At 37.9% G+C, this 20,983-nt stretch overlaps 2 protein-coding genes across 16 annotated transcripts in view; one reads left to right on the top strand and one right to left on the bottom strand.

Moving 5' to 3' along the window:
• RALGPS2 (Ral GEF with PH domain and SH3 binding motif 2) overlaps positions 1-20,983 on the bottom strand; it is a 133,851-nt gene that overhangs the window by 33,819 nt on the left and 79,049 nt on the right. The window lies entirely within an intron of this gene.
• Positions 157-19,293, top strand: ANGPTL1 (angiopoietin like 1). Of its 2 annotated transcripts, XM_031595587.2 has the most exons (5): positions 157-694; positions 6,295-7,147; positions 11,482-11,675; positions 13,649-13,919; positions 14,878-19,293. In XM_031595587.2, exons 2-5 carry the CDS (start codon positions 6,325-6,327, stop codon positions 15,063-15,065), a joined length of 1,476 nt encoding a protein of 491 aa, XP_031451447.1. In that variant the 5' UTR covers positions 157-694; positions 6,295-6,324; the 3' UTR covers positions 15,066-19,293. The 2 variants fall into 2 exon arrangements, with proteins under 2 accessions (XP_031451447.1, XP_031451446.1); XM_031595586.2 differs by lacking the exon at positions 157-694 and having other exon boundaries at positions 5,260-7,147.

Below are 20,983 nucleotides of genomic sequence, written 5' to 3'. Positions count from 1 at the left end.
AGCCTGAAAGAATCTTTCTTCTAAATGAAGCCCAGCACTGTAACAACTTGAAAGGCATCTTTAGGCAGCGTAGTAAAAATGTTTGATTTGTAATTGCCTGCTGAACTCTTGCACAGTCTGTTGCCATATGGTACCCTCCCCTCAGCTGGCAAACAATCTTTCCTTGTTCCTGACTCCTCGGCCTCCCTGCCCCCGCTTTTCTGGAGGGTATGGATAGGAAATCCGAAGGAGGAGTTTCTGCTGCTCTCCGTGTTGGCGGTGACATCATAGGTGGGCTGAACGGCTGAGGCTGGTGTGTTTGTTTAAAAAAAACTGTCCAAATGTGATGTATATGGAATCTGGGTCAGCTGTAGCTGGTTAGTGCACTTCTGCATGGGAGAGTACAACACCGCAGCTTCAAAAAAAAAAAAACACAAAAAAACACATTGCTTTTTTTCCCTCCCTCCGGAATAAAACATACTGGAACTTTTTCTTCAATTATATTTAAATGATTTAAGTAGTTTGGTTATCGCATGGAGAAACCCAACTCCCCAGCGCAGCCTGGATCTAACAGAGAAAGACAAAAGCAGTTTTCAACTCCAACTGCAGCTTAACAATCCGCAACATCAGAAAACACTGAAAGAAAAGGCAACTTGGCCTCCGGATCGTCCACCTACGACAGAAGCAAAACCAGCTGCAACATTCTTTCCTCTTGGTAAGTTTTCACGTTATTCTTTTCTTGCGAGTCTAATTTTGAGCTGTGTGCAAATTCTGCACGCATCTATCATCCACAGGCAATTATGAACAAACCAATCTCTCTCAGCCTGAGAGCAGTTTGACAAGTAAAATATAGACCTCATTTTCGTGGCGTTTGGGAGAAACTTGGAAGGAATTATAAAGCACTCTGCCTAAGAGCAGGGACTAACTCATTCCAGTTGCAAGGATGAACAAGTTTCATTTGCTCCGCTGTAAATCTCCTGTAAGTTTTATGTTATTGAAAGTTACTGAGAAATCAGTACTACCAGATTCTTTGTTACGCATACAATTGGATATTGTGAACGTATTCATGTGAAAATCAGATCCCACCAGAAAGCAAAAGCCAAAATTGCTATCGACCTCAGGGAGCTGGATTTCACCCAGTGTTACAGCTCAGACATAGCATTACTAGAAAATGGATACCTCAATAAAACCACTGTAAGAAACCCCAAGTAAACCAATGCACATCTCTAAGTACAATCATTGCGTGCCTTTCCAACTACAGCTTTATTTATGCTGCTTCTGAGCAGTGGAAGCAGCACGATTTGTACAACTGGTCAAGAAACCAGAGTCATTCACTGGTTCTGAACAAAATTAAGTTTGCAGCACTGCAATCGTGGAGCTGAAAATCCAAAGGAATCACTGTAATGGGCACTAGGCTCTTCCTTCTACACAGTGTGTAAAGAGGGAAAAGAAAATTAATCGTATTGTTATGTAGCAGCAGATTGTTTTCAAACAGTTTCATAAAAATGAAACGCAACTGACAAGGCAACAGTTTGCCTTGTTAAACAGAGGGGTTTGTTACAGTTCTTGAAGGGCTGGGAGGGGGAAAAGATGAAGTTACAAAGCAGTGATTAAAACAAGAACGCTGCTTTACACACAGAAAACAAAAGTACAGGGAGAAATAAACAAAGAAGTTGTTAAAACAAAGTGCTACTTTTGCCTTCCTTTATGCTGACTTTGAAATGAAATTATGGCAAATAATCCAGAACAATACAAAAGAATTTAAGTTACGTATTCACATTAACAAGCCCTCAGAAACGTCCGGCACGGCAAGAGGGTGAAGGGTGAACTCTGAAAAAAGAGAGTTACAGCAGCAAACTTAATTAAAATTTAGTAGCTATGGAACGAAGTCTGAGGCAACCTTGACAAACAGAAAGATGGAGCCTTTCCAAGTTCTTGAGCTTTTTTTTTTTTTTTTTTTAGAACTATCCTTTTGTGCTTCCTACATGCTAAAAGGAACAACTTAAGTCACAACAGCAACAACAAAAACCCATCTGAAGCCTACATTACACGCTTTGGACATCCATTCATTACTCCCCAAGCTTTTGATTTACACTGCTTAGAACAATTCCTAAATCTTTCCCAAATGAAAACAGCTGAGTCAATAATTTTATAGCAGTTAAATGGTTACATGCGAGGTTTTAACTCCTGGTCCTTTGCTGTCTTCCAGCTTTGGAGTTCAAGTTTTGAAAAGCTTACTTTAAGCAAATAATGGGCTATTAATATTACAGCGTTGCCACAAGAATGGTTTGAAATGTGATGGAAAAACATGCCATGTAAACTTCTGCCAATAACTACGGGCTATTATCAGGTTTTAATTATTATTTTACTGGGCTTAATTGGCTGCTCATAACATGTCTTATTAGTCTGGTCCTTGAAATTTACACAGCGATGAATGAAGCAGAACTTCCCAGAGCAAACACTGCTAGATGCCTGACAGCTTCAGACTTTGGAGGCCCCCAAATAACACAACAGAATGCACCGGTCTACTGGGGCTGCTTGTTAAGATGCTCCATCCAAACACGATGGGTGCAAACAAATGTGAACAAATCCTCATTAAGTTGCAGTAATGCACACATTTGTTGCTAGTTTTCAGAATATTTAGTATGACATGGTCTACAAACCTCTCCTGCAGAGAATTTCGAAGGACCTATCATAGGAAGTGATAGATTTATAGTGAGTACTTCAAATAAATACCTGAATATTTTTATTGCCTTTCCTAAAAGGAATCAGACTCCTGTTAAGCTCAGAAGTAGAATTCTGCCAGTCAATTCATCATCTATCCGACAAACCAAACCCAAGAACTTATTATTTCTGGACTCCAGTCAATACAATTGAAAGCAATCCTGTTATTCCACCGAACACTTACTGGAAAAGCACTTGTTTATACAGAGGAAAGTAATTTACGGATGTACACAGATGCATCAGGAATCCATGTGAACTTTTTTTTTCCCCGCAGTGTTTTCCCCATAGCAGTATCACTTCTAATGCTATGGACCCAGTTTTAAGCTAAAAACACTGTGCTTATTTGGGGGGGGGGGGGGGGGGGTAGGGGAATATAGATGGCTTTAGTAATTTTAACTGCTTAGAGGATGCTTAAGAGAAAATGTACGTGTATGAGAAACATCAACAATAAAGCTTTCAGATTCACATTAATCATTCTCACAGGAACATTACTCTCACCATATCATTTACTTGCTCAAAAACAAACAAAAAACTCAGCTGGCTGTTTCTCTTCCTGTTGTACGTGTTTATAAATGGAGGCTTATATAAAAGGCCCTGATTAGTATTTATTATCCAACCAAATCCTTTTGATAAATATGCTGGGTAAAGATAGATACTGACACCATGCTTTCCATACAAAGGGAAGCCTATATTCACGTTTACCTGCAGCATTTCCATTACAGTCAGTCATCACAACCTACACTGCCCAGGGAGAGGTGGTTTTCATCAGCTCTGAAAGAACAGATTTCCTAATTTCTGCTGTGGGTCTCCAAATTCTACATCCTGCTGAACATTACACTCACAGCAGCTCAATAAAGCACAAGGTTTGCAGTGCAGATAGTTAAAACAAAGTACTCTCAAACCATTTCCCATCTCTAATATTAGTCATTTTAAAGTCTTACGTATTAGTCTATCGTTCTGGGATATTTTGGATAAGCAGTTTGTATTTTTTTTTTTTTTAAGCTGCTTGCCCAGAACATCAGGAAATTTTTGAAACAGTGCTTTCATTTCCTTCTAAGATGATTAAAGCTCCGGGTAAATATGTTACACAGAACCAGCTCTTGTATGACAAGCTCAGCATTAAGTTGCTCCAGCACCCCAAACAACATCTTGAAATGTTTAATTTTTTCCACCATCAAGTTTTCTGTGGAAGTACACGTTACCTACCAGGTAGATTCTCAGAAGAAACTCATCTTTGCATATGAGAAGGAGTGAGTTTAATACAAGATGTTTCAATTCTTTAAAAGTTCTAGGGCATAATGTTGTGCAGCAGTTTCATTTGGTTATGCTACATAGACCATTTCATTCATTTTACAGTCTGACAGCACACGTTGACAAAGAACTTCAAACTTTACTAAATACACAAGCATAAATGTTCAAAATGAACATAATGATTAAAAGATAGTGGAAAGCAGGCTGCTACAGAATACTTGGTCAAATAGGGGTTTGCACTGCAAAATGTTTTATTTTTTCAAATATTCATTTTAGTTTTCATCTGCTTCAGGGAAAAAAAAACATATTGCTTTTCCTCCCCCAGCCACTGATTATTTAAGTAAGTGTACAGGGTCTTAAAACAACTGACAGGGACTCAGATGTTCTTCACCTTGTTGGGCAATGAAGTAGCTGCTATATGCTGTGAAAAAAAAAAAAGAAATAGTAAAATACTGAAATTTAATTACAGTTTCATAAAGTGCACCATGAAGTCACTTTTCCTTCAACTGAAAATACTGACAAACAATTTAAGAGACACAACAGGGCTTTCCAACTTCAGACTATTAATTTAGCTCATCCTTCTCAAGTTCAACACCACACACAGTTTTGTTTCCTATGTCATCACCACGATTCATGTGAAAATTTAAACTAATGAACTTAAAACTCTGAGCACCGCTTGAGTGATTACTGAAGTCTGAATTTGACAAAGGAAAATACACAATTAGTCCCAGAGAAAAACTATACTTTCCCCTACATATTTTTAATAGAATGTATTCCTTTAGTACAGACACACTAACAAAACTTTTAACTGAGTTCTGTTTTTGAAATACATATATATTTACCAGTAGTTCATAATCAAAATAAGAGTGAAATATATAGAAAAAATCTAATTATAAACATTCTCAAGATTGTAAGTATTCTCTCATTTCTTACTCTACAATGTGTTAAAGGCAAATACTTTCTTCTCCCCCAGAGCAGAACGTGTAATGCAATTGTGAACCATCTGATTGAGGATGTAATTCCTGATTGCACATTCTGAAGTTTGCATTCACTGCTCATAGTTAAATCAAAAAAGTACAAACTTCATGCATTTACTCTGAAGTTGAAAAGATGGAGTGTGCAGCAGTAATATTAAAGTCAGTAAGAGAACAGGGAGAAGTGACCTGGTATAAAAGTCATCACTTGTAAAGCTGAAGGTAAAGGAAGCAGCATTAGCCTGCTTTTCCTTCAGGGTAATTGCTGCAGGACTGCCAAATGCACTTACATTTGAGTTTGGCAGGAATTGCAAGAAAATTACTAACTTTCTCTGGGTTTACTTGACTCCTGTCCGTAACCATGCAAAGGCCATTGCACAAGGCCTTGTACAGCTGCTCACAGTAGACTGCAAATGAAAGCCAGGTCTGCAGCTGAGATGACAGAGAAGAGCAATCTGCTTGACAAGACAAATTAAACTTGAGAAATGAGGTTTTCTCCTGACTTTTGTGCTGCCTTTGCTAGTTACATCAAATATTTAAAAACAAAGTAAACAAAACACGTATTTCTACAAGTATCCTTGTATTTTCATCACAGCATTGTAGTTATTTACATAGAGTTGAAAAGAACAGGTTATTTTCTTAATATCTGAATGACATACTTCAATATGGTATTTAAATTGACAAAATACCTGACACTTTAATGTTACTGGGATAAATACATCCTCAAAGATATATGTGATAGTACTGAGTTTAGAGTAAAGTCAGTTAAGCAGGGATATACAAGTACAGATCACATCACGATAGGCTTTCTTTACAAATTTGAAGTTAATCAAATATGTAATTCTCATCAACATTAAGACAACTGTTTGACTCATATCCTACCTAACACCATTGCCCAAAGTGGATGCATATATGTATTTTTCAAGTCTACCATGTCAACGTGTATACAAACTTGAAAAATGCATGGGCATATGAATGGATACGTATGCATAGTCTATTTAACAGGAGGTATCTATAGATACTAATAGATACTAATATAAACCTAAGAAACTGGCAGAAAGGTTTGTGTAATCCAAATTCAAATCTTTTTAACTAGCTGTGGAAAAATTAAAACCACCACTTCCCAACTTGCATTCCAATAAATATACTGCAGGCAACTTGGTACAATCGATAAGTTTGTGCTTTACTTACAGTGAGTAGGCAACTGTATGCTCTGAAACTAACCTAACAGAATCTAACTGCAACCAAAAGACTCCAAACATTCGTCTACAAGCACGCAGGCATGATGAAACCCATCAGTTTAGTTAGCTTAAGCACTAGAGCCTTAGTTATGGCTCTAATTAATTATGTTCTATCTGTTCAACAGTCTCTTCTAAGTCATCACACTTCCTTCAAAATGAAGATACTGAAATGGACTTTGGGTATGCTGTTGTTCCTACTGCTGTCTATCGGGCGCTGTACAGAACCATCGACCCTCAATAAAACATCCCAACGGAGGCATCCTCGTTCCACAGATGGTGGAGAGGAAGGGAAGAAATGTGGTTACACCTTCTTGGTCCCAGAACAAAAAATCACAGGGCCAATCTGTGTGAATAACGAACCAGGCACTGGTAACAGAAAAGACGAAGTCACAAGAATGGACATAGAGAACTTGAAGGATGTGCTGTCCAAGCAAAAACGCGAGATTGACATCTTGCAGTTGGTGGTAGACGTGGATGGAAACATTGTGAATGAAGTAAAGTTGCTGAGGAAAGAAAGCCGTAACATGAACTCTCGGGTCACTCAACTCTATATGCAACTCTTGCATGAGATAATCCGAAAGCGCGATAACTCACTTGAACTTTCCCAACTGGAAAATAAAGTCCTCAACGTAACAACAGAAATGTTGAAGATGGCAACAAAATACAAGGAGCTTGAAGTAAAATATGCAGCACTGACTGACCTTGTAAATAACCAGTCTGTGATCATCTCCCTGTTGGAAGAGCAGTGCTTGAGAATCTTCTCACGGCAGGACACCCATGGGTCCCCGCCGCTCGTCCAAGTAGTGCCACAGCACATTCCCAACAGTCAGCCATACACTCCTGTTCTCCTGGGAGGCAACGAGATACAGAGAGACCCAGGGTACCCCAGGGACAGAGATGTAAGGCCACCACCTGATCCAGCTACTTCTCCGACAAAGAGTCCCTTCAGAGTACCACCGCTGGCATTAATTAACGAAGGTGAGTAAACTACTGCTATTTGTCTAATTCCTCAGAAGGAAACTGTCCTGATTATAAGACTAAAATGAAGAATTAGAGGTACCTTCTATACTAACCCTTCTTCCAGATTGAATTTCTGAACATTGGCTATTTCTAAAAATGCATCTTCTGCAACTATAGCTTAAAATTGCAATCTGTGAAATAACACCTCTGAGTCACAAAGTGCTGGGGCTTGCACCTCCAGCTGGGTTTTACTTATGGGAATGAAAATTCATATGCTTTCTAGTATCTATTGCTCTTTCTCTGAAGATGCTTAATGACTACACGTTACAGTAACTAGCAACAGTGAATACAAGAGAAGCCAATTCACCTTAAGAAAATAATTTTAAGTAGATGTCCTTTAGAGCTATACGTACATAACTTGCCAGAAGTTACTCCTGTTGGAAGAATTTTATCCCTTAAGTTCTGATCTGCTTTAAGATGAGCACCGCACAATGGACGGTGACTAAGGTGTGGATGAAATACTTGAGAGTGAAACAAGTTTGAGAGGGCAAATGAAGGAAGGCTGGGTCTAATCAGATGCACTCAACTTTGAAAATGTTAAGTGAGTAACTAGGTTCACAACAACCTGATGTTAGTAGGATGTCAAGTTAATATCACAAATATTATGAAAATGAATGCAGAGGACTTTATCACATCTTCACATTACATTCCTTAGATCATTACATAAATTCATTTTTCACTACAAGCAGAACTACTGATAAGAAAATTAACTACTGAGATGCCCCGACTTCAATTAAAACTCTATTAAACCTTTTTCAGAATTACAGTAAAAAAAATAATTAAGGATTCAGAAAACACAACTCATGTTTTTCATAGACATCCATACTAACTCTTGCTTTTGGCTTCTGTTAGCTTGCACAGCAGGAATAGTTACTCCTTCTGTCCACCCCTAAATTGCCTTTAGTTACAACTTGGTTCCTAAATTGAAGGGAAGCATTTATTTGTGATTATCCCACAACAACACAAACAAGCTGCTGATGTAAAGAATGACTACTTTTATTCAGATCTCTAGAACATTCAGGCACAAGCCCAAGTCAAATGCCAGATGTCACGAGAATTTAAGTCACACATCATGACACAAAGGGAACAGCTAATATAAAAGCATTAACATCCAGTCACACACAGAAGTATAATTTTAAAAAACAGCCATTCCCTGTTTCCCAGAAAACCTATGCCTCAAGGTTGCATGTTAATTCCTAGAAGTCCACAGTTTTAATCCATTTTTTGCAAAGGAGCACAAAGTATGCTTAGGAAGATTCAATCATTCAAAGAAATACCTGCACGCAACAAGTTTATGAAAATGTCAAAGTGCATTTTCAATCACTAGTGAGGAGCAAAACTCAAAAAAACTCTGGGGGAACAGCAGGCCCATCTTACTTTCAGAACAGTTCTTTATTTTGCATTAACACTGCTCTAGAAATTGAGGAAGAATTTTCCATGAATTTCAGTTCTCACCATTATCTCAGTGCTTGTGGTAACAGCCAGCATCCCCAAACTGTCCTGCATTTGTGTTAAAGCAAAAAAGCAGCTACAAATTAAACAGGTACTTGAAAATTCCACATGCACAACCCACTTTACTGCTAATACATCCCAGCTAATAATGTAACTTAAGTATATACCCTGTTTTATGTGGGGATTTTCCTTTACTACTGATCATAATCCTCTGTGTGAAGCTTAAATAAGCATTATTTCTATGTCATCAGTTCAAGATGAGACAACAGAACATGGAATGTAATAAATCACGGGTCTAAAACATTTCAGAAGTAATATACTAACACATCCATCAAGTTATTTCTAACTTAAAACTCCTTAAAAGCTGTATCTAAGAAGTCAGTTTGCCCCAAAAGCTTAGTAAACAGGCTGTTACAGAACACACGGAGGAGTTGGATTAGATGATCTCCAGAGGTCCTTTCCTATTCACACGTATCACATAATCATAGGAGATTTCTATTCCTTATACAGAGAATACATTTTTAACTAAACTTAAAAGCAACCGAATTTCAAAGGCACAGCCTTTTGTGATTAAGCAGAAACCCTGCACCCACACCAATGCTATGGCGAACACTGTGGAGAATCTTTCACTCTTTCACAATCCCAGCATTTGCACTGAACAAGGAATGGATCTCTTCTTAGACCAGGAATTTAAAATCAAAATGGATGTAACAAGATTTACTCCTCAAAATACAGAACATATTCAGACTATGCACCAGAAGTCATGGGATTTGATACATTTCCTAATGCTGAAAGCAGAATTTCATCAACTCTACTACAAGACCAATTCACGGTATGGACACAGACAAATCTGAGCATCAAAAAGCAGATAAATTACTATCTTACTATGATCTTAAGGCCAGTTGAGCTTCATTGGCTTTGGCTAGTATAATTTGTTCTGCTGTGAAGGCTAAATCACTTAAACTCACTCCAAACATCTGCACAGTTCGCTCATGCAAAAATGTACCCTCATTCCTCCTCCAGAGAAAATTAAAGGAAATAATACATGGCAGGTCTAATTGGGCTATTTTCAATGTTTGATATTATTAAAAACCTACTTCTGTTTACACTTCTTCTAATGCAATAATTGCTTCACAAGAATACTTGTAGAGTGACCTCTGTGTTCAGTTATACAGAGCCCAATTTTACTCTAGGCAGTTCAAGGAAAGGAAATGACATCAAACTTAGCCTAGGAGATGCATAAAGAAGTTGCAATGTACGCTATCTACATGGAAATTTTAATTGTGAACCAGGGAGAAAGCACTCACATAGCAAAGCTATTGTGTTTCTTTACTAAACTATTATTACAAGCACTAAAAGAATGACAAAACATCAGATATTGACTGCACAGTATGCACAGCACTACAGCTCAGTGTGGGCAGGCACTGCTGCAACCAGAAGCCGCAAGTCACCTTCTCCAGATACACAAACTTTCTGCCTGCTAATTAATATGAAATGTTCTACAGATCTCTTGCTAATTATAGACTTAGGTAACAGGCAACTAATACTCTAAGAATATATTCATTAAAAAAAAAAAAAAAAAGAATGTTTTTCAATTTGCTTTTGTCTTGGAAGCTTCGTGTGCAATGAAGGTCACTTTCACTCAACCTCTGCTTTTAATTAAAGATCTTTCATGCCTCTTTGCACATTAGCCTCTTCTGTGACTGACGAGAATTTTCTCTGAACTTCCAAGCAGATTTGAGAAAATAAGCCTTAAAAAAAAAAAAAAAAAAAAGGGAAAGCAGTAGGTCATTTATTTCCAGATTTACTGAGTTTGAGCTTTTAAATGCCTTTAAAGCATCCTCCACTTACTAGCCATCAGAGCATAGCCCGCTTTGCTTTATGAATAGCTGGTCTCTAATCAACTTGACTGAAGTAATGATACACGAACAGACATAATTAAAATATTATCAAAATGTGAAAGGCAAACAAAGCAAAGATTAATTTAGAGATATGTAAGCTGCATGCTTCTTACTGTATGCACTTCTGTAAGTAGTCTTTGTAAAGTCTGTATTCATATGCTCCAAAATAGAGCTTCCAAGCAGCACTTTTTTGGAATCATAAACCTGAAAACACGTACATGTGCCCCGTTAGCTGCTCAAAGGCCATCTGCCACCACTTGCCTATTTCCTCCCTCACAGCAGCACTTTCACATGTAGCACAAACGGACAGCACATGAAACTCGCACAGACTCCTACTTACATTTATTTAGCAGGCTGCTCCTTGGACGGGGTAAGAACATAAAAACAGAAGTGATGCAGCGTAAGGTTACTCCGTTCCCCTAAATTGCACACCTGTACGTTCTGGCACTGCTCTCTAATACTGCGTGTTCAAGTGTGGGAGGCTTTGTTTTGGTGTGAGTGTTTTGTGTCTGGTTTTCTTCACGTTTGTTTTCAACTGACCAGTTTCAATTTAGCACGCTACAAAATAAGTTGCCATTTAACTATGGTGTAAGTGGTAAAGGAGAAAACAGTCGATGCAAACCATAACGTACTTCTTCAGCACCAAGAGTCAGGGAACAAATCCTTGCCAGAGACAGTTAAAAGTCACACGCTGATAACTGAAGTGCGTTATCTGCTTAGCAAAGTGATTATTCTATTCAAAACAGAATACATTTATTCTTATACTTTATATGTATACACACAAAGCAACTTTTTACGCTGTTTTTCACGGTAATTTTACCTTAATTGAATTTCTGACTTTCCATCACCTCCAAGTCTTTCACTGCAAAACCAAACATTTTGGAACAATGTACACTGCACAGCCAACCTTGAACGCTTACAGAATTTCTCTCCATAAAGGTCCGTTCAAAGACTGCCAACATGCCAAAGATGCTGGGTATTCCAACAGTGGCATTTATATGATCAAACCTGAAAACAGCAACGAACCAATGCAGTTATGGTGTGAGAACAGCTTAGACCCTGGAGGATGGGCAGTTATTCAGAAGAGAACAGATGGATCTGTCAACTTTTTCAGGAACTGGGACAGTTACAAGGTAACTTCTGGAATGCTGGAAATGAGCACCTTCATTTTGGTGTGACACTGAGTATGCTATCTACTGCAGTCAAGGTGTTAACATTCCTAATGCAATTCTTCATCCCAAATGTTTCCAGTGAATGGTAAATACTGAAGAGATGAAAATAGGCAGTCACTTAAGCTAGAAAGGAAATTAACTGCACAGAAGCAGGAGGGGCTCTCCTCAGAGATGGGTGTATTTCAGTAGGAACGTCTTATTTCATTGAATGCATTGCTTAACTTTGTATTGACTCACAGTTTGAAACAGCCTGTTTGTAATGCACAACATTTGAGAAGAGATGTTACTCTAGACAGTGACTGGGAAGTCATTAATTACAAGGACCTAATTGAACACATGCTTTCCACTAACACACAAACTACAATAAGTACTCAGAGAGTTTAATTGTCTCCTCTATGAATAAGTAATTTCAGCTAGTGAAATTATTCACTTAAGCATACCAATAGATCTGTAGAATTAGGGCCTCAAGTGATGAATTAAAAGAAATCATTCTTACCTTTAAAATTATATTAGAAACTCTGCAAGATGTAGGGCTTGTGAAGGGAAACTCATTCTTATACGACATTTTTACATTATTGTATATTATTTACACTACATTGTGATATTATTACATTATATAATGTAATACATACATATATAATGTATTACATTATACTATGCATATTATGACATATTATGATATCAGGCAATACAGCTAGGCCAAAAAAACCATATTGCCTTGGAATAATTACACCCTTAGCAAAAAATGTGAAAATCTGTTTGTTTTTTTAAATAATCATGTTCTAATTTCATAGATGTAGGACAGCTCTTTCCTGTGTGCTTACCTCAAATGGACCTCCAGGTGTGGCTTTTGTTATATTTAAGAGAAAACAGACATTTAACTCAATTGGACCAAAAGTATCATCTATGCAAAGAAAAGACAAGAGATTTTCACCTTTTTTTTTTTTTTTCCCTCACTATACTTGTAGAATTTAATCATTATTCTTCAACAGTTGTTCAAGGACTTTACTTCTGAGAATGGTGGGTGGGTTTTCCCCACATACCTCAAAATATCATAAGGCAGTTACAGCATCTTACAAAGTAGCCATAAACATTTTTAACATAATACACTGGAAGTGTATTAAGAGTCTATAAATGGTGTTTGACAGAAGGCCAATCTTGATCAAGCTTTCTCCTAAGTGATTTTTCATTTTAGTAGGCCCCAATGTGTTAAGAGAAGCTGAAATCAAGCAATACAACATTCAAATTAAATAGAGACGTTCAACTGCAATGGTATTCTTAGTATCCTTATTACTTAGTATCCTTATTATTGGAGGGAAGATTTAGGTTGGATGTCAGGGGGAAATTCTTTACAGAGAGAGTGGTGAGGTGCTGGAACAGCTGCCCAGAGAGGCTGTGGATGCCCCGTCCATGGAGGTGTTCAAGGCCAGATTGGATGGGGCCCTGGGCAGCCTGGTCTAGCATTAGGTGGGAAGGTTGGTGGCCCTGCATGTGGTGGGGGGTTGGAGATTCATGATCCTTGAGGTCCCTTCCAACCCTGGCAATTCTGTGATTCTGTGATTACCAAACCTTAAGTACTTAAAGGCACACTACTGCATGCAGCTGACTTAAGCAAACTGCAGGCTGCACTGCTGATAGCATGGATGTCTCCCATTCTATTTTTGCGTGCCTGCACAGCTCCATTAACGCAACTGACAACATTGCCACCTTTAATGACTCTGGTACTATGTCATTCTGCTAGCAGTTCATAAATAGCAGTAAATAAATGGCCAAAGGCAGCAAATAAAGCATTTAAATGCATGTGTTGAGTACTCATCCTAAAGCTTAAAAGGTGCTCACTACGCCAGTTCCATTGGTTTATAAAACTCCTGCTGATAAAAGCCTGACAAACAAGAAAAACTGGAGTGAACATCTCCTTCTTATCTTTTGTACAGAAAGGATTTGGAAACATTGATGGAGAGTACTGGCTGGGACTAGAAAATATTTACATGCTTACCAATCAGGATAATTACAGACTACTGATTGAATTAGAGGACTGGAGCAACAAGAAAGTCTATGCAGAATACAGCAGCTTCCGTCTGGAGCCCGAAAATGAATTCTACAGGCTACGCCTAGGAACATACCAAGGAAACGCAGGCGATTCCATGATATGGCACAACGGAAAGCAGTTCACAACACTGGACAGAGACAGAGATATGTATTCAGGTAAGGCAATTACCACGTACTTGAAAAACAAACACAGCAGATTCCAGCAGTGATATTATCCTTAAAGAAAAAATACCAGAAAAACGATGCAAGTTCTGATAGAATAACTCTACTAAAAGATGTTTAAAATAGATCAAGAAAAATTGCATTGACTTTGTAACTTAGCTCAATGACAACCTCACCTCACGCATGTGATTCTTTGCAGTCAGGACTCCTTTGCAGGTGAGCTCCCAGAATAACAAGGCCACATAAATACAACCTCCATGAACAGAAGCTTCTGAATAGCACCAAAGGAACTGCAGCTGTGTACAGGCTCTTAGTTACATGACTTACATGACCATACTTGAGAAATGGGCAGATCACTTCATTTAATTCTCCTTAAAGAAGGCTTTGTTGTTTCATTTTGACTCTCATCCTATAGCCTTAGGGTTAAGAGAAGAAGCAGGGGAGTGTAATAATAGAACTGCGCTTAAGAATTAGTCTCTGTTTTTTCCTCAGCTGTCAATAACCAGAAAGCAACACAAACTCTGCAAACTCATAGAAGTCTCATAGAGTAAATGTACAATTAGCAAGCAGCGATTTGTGGAACCGTGGACCCGAGTGCTGCTTGGGACTGCATCAATTCACATTACTTCCACAGAAGTATTTCTAAACAGCACACAACCCAAGCTCTTTGAATGTTAGCTCACTGAGAAGCACTGCTAGTATTCTGAGAAGAGTCGATCTCTTTAGTTTTCAGCTGTCACGTTAAGTACTGTGTTAATTATCTCCCTCCAGACAATAGTAGTTACAGCAGAATACAGAATTTAGATAGAAGCAGCAACTGATATGACTGCAACAGGACGTCGAAAATCCCCTCTGAGAAACAACCAGAATGTGAAAATGTGAAAGTGTTTCCTGATCTCTTGTGTTTCTCCTGTACTAACAGTGACTTTACCTACTTCTTTCTCTTCCACAGGAAACTGTGCTCATTTCCACAAGGGAGGCTGGTGGTACAACGCATGTGCACACTCCAATCTGAACGGGGTGTGGTACAGAGGAGGCCACTACAGGAGCAAGTACCAGGATGGAATATTTTGGGCTGAGTACCGGGGAGGTTCCTACTCCTTGAAAGCAGTTCAAATGATGATCAGACCTATAGACTGAGGAGGAAAATCCCACAGTGCTCAAGCCATCAAGTATAAACTTATCGGTGCTTGAGTTACAGAAAAATAAAATATTACTTTCAAATCATTATTTTGCACAATCTGTCCCTGCAACATGCAGGTCTACTATTTTCCTTTCTCCCCAGTTGCCCCTTGCCTTTTTTTTTTTTTTAATTAAAGAAACCTTTTCTACTGTAACAGACAGTGTTTTTTAAACATACATTCAACACAAGCAGATGTTCACATTTGTGATACGTATTTATCTATGTTCAAGCCCAACATACTTCATGTAAACAATCTTTAAGGCTGGTAAAAAAAGATGTCCAGATAAATGAAAAGATATCAGCTCAACGCTTAAAAAGCTTATGCTTCTTGAGACCAGTTCAACCCTTAAATGTAAATATGTGAAATGACATTGTCTTGCTTTAATGTGAAAATTAATCAGTTATTTAACAATTTATTTAAAAGTGTTAGTATAACTTGCAATGAAAATTTGACTTAATGTTTAGGACTTACTCCCAGAAGCTACCTAAAAAACTGAAGACATCCTAGCTTTCCAACAGAAGGAGATTTTGCTACAAATAATTATTTCAAAATGAAGTGGTGAATTAAACACAAATTTCTTAATGGTGTAGGAATTCCCTAAGATCTGAATGTCACAACTTCTGTTCAACGCTTACACAAAGAGAGAAAAAGAACAGTTCTATGAAGTGGATGATAAAAACTCAAGACAATCAAATCATTCACCCTACTTAAAACCATCTTTTGATCCTTTGAACTTTGATGGCAAAAGGGAAAAGTCCCGATGATAAAATCAGGACTTTACAGGTAGAGATTCTCCCCTGCTTCCATTGGGAGTGATGAGGTCTGAATGGATACTCACACGTGTTAGGTTAGAGAAGAATCAAGTCTCACAATAGTAACAAAAGTTTTCTACCTGTCAGCCTGGATCATACCAACATAGCTTCCTGCTGACATAGATCAGGAATCAGCTTCGAGACACCCAAAACTAGTGGACTGCTCTTATGACACAAATATTTCCTTTCCCCTATGTGTATATTACTCTAATATTATCTATATTAAATGTTTTTGTCTTCTGGATGTCTGACTTCCACTGGGATTAACATGTAATTTGAGAAGTTGATTAGAAAATACTTCCCCAACCTTCAACAAAAGCCATACAAGGTACTGTACCAAAACTATATTTGGATATACTTCCAAAATCTGACATAACCAAATGCTCCTTTAAGCTATCGGAGTCTGAGATGAAAATCTTCTTCCTAGTATAAAGTTATTAAACAGCTGCAACCAGATATACAGCTTCTATAATTTAATCTGATACCACACAAAGCTAAATATGCTGCTCTGAAATGCAACCCAAACATTTCTTTGGCACTTCATGTTTTAAAAGAACTCTGCCCCACTTAGCCTAAGAAACAGTAACAGCTAAAAGAAGAATTTAATATTATTGTTGTTCCCAAATTAATCAACACCAATAGCTCTGCAAAACATCATTTGTAATTCAGAGGAGAGAAAAGAGCATTTTGGTTTCAAAGCACGTTCCCTCTATATTTTAATCGGTCGTATATGGCTTTAAGGATTGTAGTTCATCTTTTTGGACAGGGATTGAAGTCAGTGAGTTTCAACACTATTTAGCTGAGGGTGGGGGAAGGAGAAAAAAAATGAATCAAGTTCCAGCGTATTTCATTCCTGACTTGCAAGAATATTAACAGATGTTATTTAAGATTACAGTTCTGAAATTGGACTTCATGTAAGGGGTATTTGTTTGTTACAGACGTTGTACAGACCTCATTGATTGAGTGTTCTACAAAATGCTTTCTCAATTGCAGACGCTTAAAATTCAAGCCACCTATACTCTACTCTTTTTTTCTGTGGTAGCTAGTTAGAAAAGCAGTTCAGTTAAGTTTAAAAACTGAAAATGACCTGGGAAATGGTCTTTAATGAACACTTCTGTCAGCTCTAGTTACTTCAACTTACAGATTTCATCTGCTTGGAAGAGATCTTGTTTTACCACAAGAATCTATTGCCCGCTACAAAAACAGCATGTGTTTATTCAGCACAGTCAGTGAAAGGTGTGTTCTGCAGAAATCCCTTGGTGAAATCAGTTTGCAGTCAGCCTTTAAATTAAATCTTATTAGACATCTAAAACAGCCTCCCTTAATTTCAAACTACAGAATGAAGTCAACTAAACATTACTACAAATATACCTCAAAGCTTCCGATTGCACAAATGCCATAAGAGGAAAGAACTCCTCTGAAGTTGCCAGTTTATGGTTACGAGGAGGGAGAACGTAACACCTCTTTATCAAGTTGGTTTACAACCCACAACAAACTTCTACTTTCAAATGCTTACAATACTATCAGTAATTCTGGGGCTGAATGTTCTAAGCAGTGTAAATGATTATGTTTTCGTGCTTTGTCTCTCACTTTTCTGCAGCAGTTTTCCACAGAGGTTGTAGCAGCATCCCTCAAGCTTATTGCACTAGACGTTGAGAAGCACTGTCCCAGAAGGACAGAGCTTTCACCACTCCTGTACGGCCAGTTCAAATATAACCAAACAGACCTTGAAAATGTTTAAACTGTTAAAGCCAGAAACAGCTTGCAAAAATGTTTCCAAAGTTTATTTGCAAGCAACATCACCAAAGTAGCTGAATGGTCAGCAGATGAACACTTTGATAATCTGTTCTCCCATTTCTGGATATAGATCTTGAAAGACAGCTATAAGGAAGTATTTCACAGGGTAGTACTGCTTAGTTAAATAAAAACCTCACTTCTCATGATGTGGCTCACTTGTTTCATTGCACAACCTCGGATCTGACAGAATTCTGAAAGACTCCTGAGAAGTGCATTTGTTCCAAGGCAAAATAGAACATCGTATACACAGCTGCCATTTGTTCTGACTACTCTAGTGGTCCAGGTGATTCAGCAGTGATAACACATCCCTGACCAGACAATGAGGACTTAATACTGCACCAATTTATTGCCCTTGAACAGCTTTTAGCTCTCACATTCAGGTTAGGAGCCCACAGACCACGTGCTGCTTCTCATTGCCATTCAAGAACTCTGCAATCAAGACATTTCTTGTTGCTGCAGGGAACTGAGAAGCTTTCTTGGTAAGTATGGAAGAATGTCTTTGTCTTGTCCACAGTGAGCTGTGGTAAGCAGCAAGAAAACAATCTGTACTTCTGTGGCTCAGAAACCACCTCCATTGCAAAGGCTACAAAATAAAGCAATTAAACTTTAAACCATAATACTAAGACAGTAAAAAAAAAAAAACCTGAAAGACATCCAACGTCCGCATTTGGTTGCATGGACAAATCTAGAACTCTTCAGGGTAAAACATTAGTCCTGGAAATTGCAGCTGAGATACCTATATGTGCTCACTGCCTTCCAAACAGTGCCCTTCACCACCAAGGCAAGCATTGCTCTGGAAGGGATTTCCAAAAGTTACTATAGAAGATTTGATTCTCTGAACTCTTCTGAAGAGCAGGTTAGGGATAACAGAAACCTGAGCACCTCTGTGTGAACACTGCAGGGAGCCCCACCCCTTGTTTTCTGCAGAAGGAAAGGACTTTATGATTCATCCCCTCTGCAGCACGTACCATCTTCAGAACTGCTATTCTGGTAGACTTCTGCACACATTTTGAACAAGGAGCAGCAATACACCTGCATATGATTCTGATACTAGAAGTAACAGCAGAAAACCATCCTTCCAGAAATTGTAACTTGCAGCTGGGAAGCTTAAGACAGAAAGCAAGCAAGTTTGGTTCTTCTGTCCCATATTACACTCAGGTCAGTATAAACTCCTTGGGAAAGAAACATTAGAATAATACAAGTCTACTTGGGTGTTACTGAAGATAAAAACCTCTGATCAAATGAGAAAAGTAGGAGTCCGCAGTCGACCTTCCAAGATGGATGCAGATTCATCACGACTGTAGCTGCAAAGCAATTTTTTTGTTTGTTTGTTTGGCCACACATATAAATCTTACAACATTAATTCTAGAAGAACGCATCGGTGGGCATTTGCTTTTTCTTATGAGAATTATAGGCTCAGAGGACACTCTGTGTCATTACTGAGAATTCCTACCATGGCAAAGCATGTCACAAAACACTAACTACAGCTGGTCACAGCAGAGCACTAAACCCCCCTTCTTCCTAAAAAATATTTGCTTCAATAAATTATTAAGTTAAGCCAAAAACTTACTCTGAACCAACAAGTTACACAGAGTTTCTCATGTATGAAGAGGAAACCATCTGTAACAGAAGAAAACCTGAAAAATCCCCTAAAAATTTGGAAACCAATGTTCTAAATATAGACTTGCAGGTAGTAGGACAGTATGTTAAAAAAGCCTGACAAACAGACCAGAGTGTAAATAATTCTCTGCATAGAAGTAGATTTTAGAGAACCATAATGGCACAGGACAGAGTATCACGAGATTTGGAAAAAATCTAAAAGCAGGCTGGCTTGAGACTCTGTAATTGGCAAGGAAACGATTTGAACCTGGCTTCATATCTAATAAATCATAGCATATAGGGTAAAAAGCTTCTAGAAAGCTAGAAATTCCATTTCAGAACGAAACGCAGATCGTATATAAGCACATGGATGAATGGGTAAAGTACAAACTGCTATTATTAATTACATGACATTCTGTTTGGTGTTTTTGGCCCCTTTTAATTCAGGCCTAGTTTTAATAGCTCTGTTAACAAACAGGATGTGTGTGATATGCACCATGCTCACAATTCTCACACACACATACAACAGACAAAACAGGCTTATGCTGAGTATTTCAAGGTTCCATTATAGGCACAAACAATTACCAATATTCTGGGAGGGATGTAAAATGGAAATAAAAAATGAGGACAGAATGACAAATACTATAGGACTGATCTTTATAATTACTACTACTTCTGCAGAGTAAAGTGTTTCTTCCTGTTCGAGTCCAAAGCATGAATTTAATGCAACTATTATGCACTTTAGAAGCATTCTAGCTACAAACAAAAATGATGGCAACGTGGCTCACATCAAGCAATGAAGCAGATGATGCAATATTGTGATGAATACATTGATCACAGCATTAAGAATTTTATTTTTTAAAAGCTAATATTAAAAAGTAGTATCAATCATCAAAGAGATTACATTTTAATGAAACACAGCTATCACCTTAAATTTAAGTGCGAGAGCATTGAAATCAACAGGGGTATAATTTTTTTTTTTTTCTAGAGAAGGAAAAAAATGAGTAAACATTTCCTGAATTTTGTATAACCACTGACACCTGACGGTAGCAAAGAAAAGCTACATTATAAGAACACAATCGCCCGGAACAACATAAAACATTGAGACAATGAGTGACACTAGATCAGCTTGGAAGCCAAAACAATTCATACTAAGCATTTATCTAGCTTTCACAGATATAATATCAGTTACTGAATTATCCCATAAATGAGTCAGTAGTAAATATCTAGTTACTTGTCATCTTAATATAACTGAATGCAACAATAGCTGCAGATTTTAGCACGTTCCAAACCTTAAAACCTGCATTTATTTATCAGAGGCTGGTGATTTAAAGCTTCTCATAAATTAAAGCCCAGCATTACTGTAACATTCAAATATTTAGCTCTTCAAGAGGGCTACCAAGCATAATAGTTTAAGCACTTCTCCAGAAGTCAGCGTACATATACAACATATGGGAAAACCATTTACTAGAAAACTGATCCTGTATGTAAAACTTGAAGTGTTTGTGAGGTTTAATAGCAACTTTCTTCCTGAAGCTGGTGAAGCTATTTCTTGCCAAATACAGAATACACAGAACCAACTGGTGGTTCTATATTCTTTACTGAAGTATTAAAGTTGTTCCATGTACGTTTAAGTGTCACTGTTCAGTTTGTGTAATCACTGCAG

Source organism: Phasianus colchicus, chromosome 9 (genome assembly GCF_987193195.1).
Source record: "Phasianus colchicus chromosome 9, bPhaCol1.hap1.1, whole genome shotgun sequence".
Taxonomy (NCBI): Eukaryota; Metazoa; Chordata; class Aves; order Galliformes; family Phasianidae; genus Phasianus; species Phasianus colchicus.
The sequence above is the reverse complement of the archived record's forward strand: the minus strand, read 5'-3'. Positions and strand labels throughout refer to the sequence as shown.

What these genes read in the sequence shown, in the direction of transcription:
- ANGPTL1 (XM_031595586.2), top strand. Translation starts at nt 6,211, where the DNA reads ATGATGAAACCCATCAGTTTAGTTAGCTTAAGCACTAGAGCCTTAGTT. An exon ending in GGAACTGGGACAGTTACAAG is followed by an intron (nt 11,676 to 13,648) that starts GTAACTTCTGGA and finishes TCTTTTGTACAG; the next exon opens with AAAGGATTTGGAAACATTGA. An exon ending in AGACAGAGATATGTATTCAG is followed by an intron (nt 13,920 to 14,877) that starts GTAAGGCAATTA and finishes TCTCTTCCACAG; the next exon opens with GAAACTGTGCTCATTTCCAC.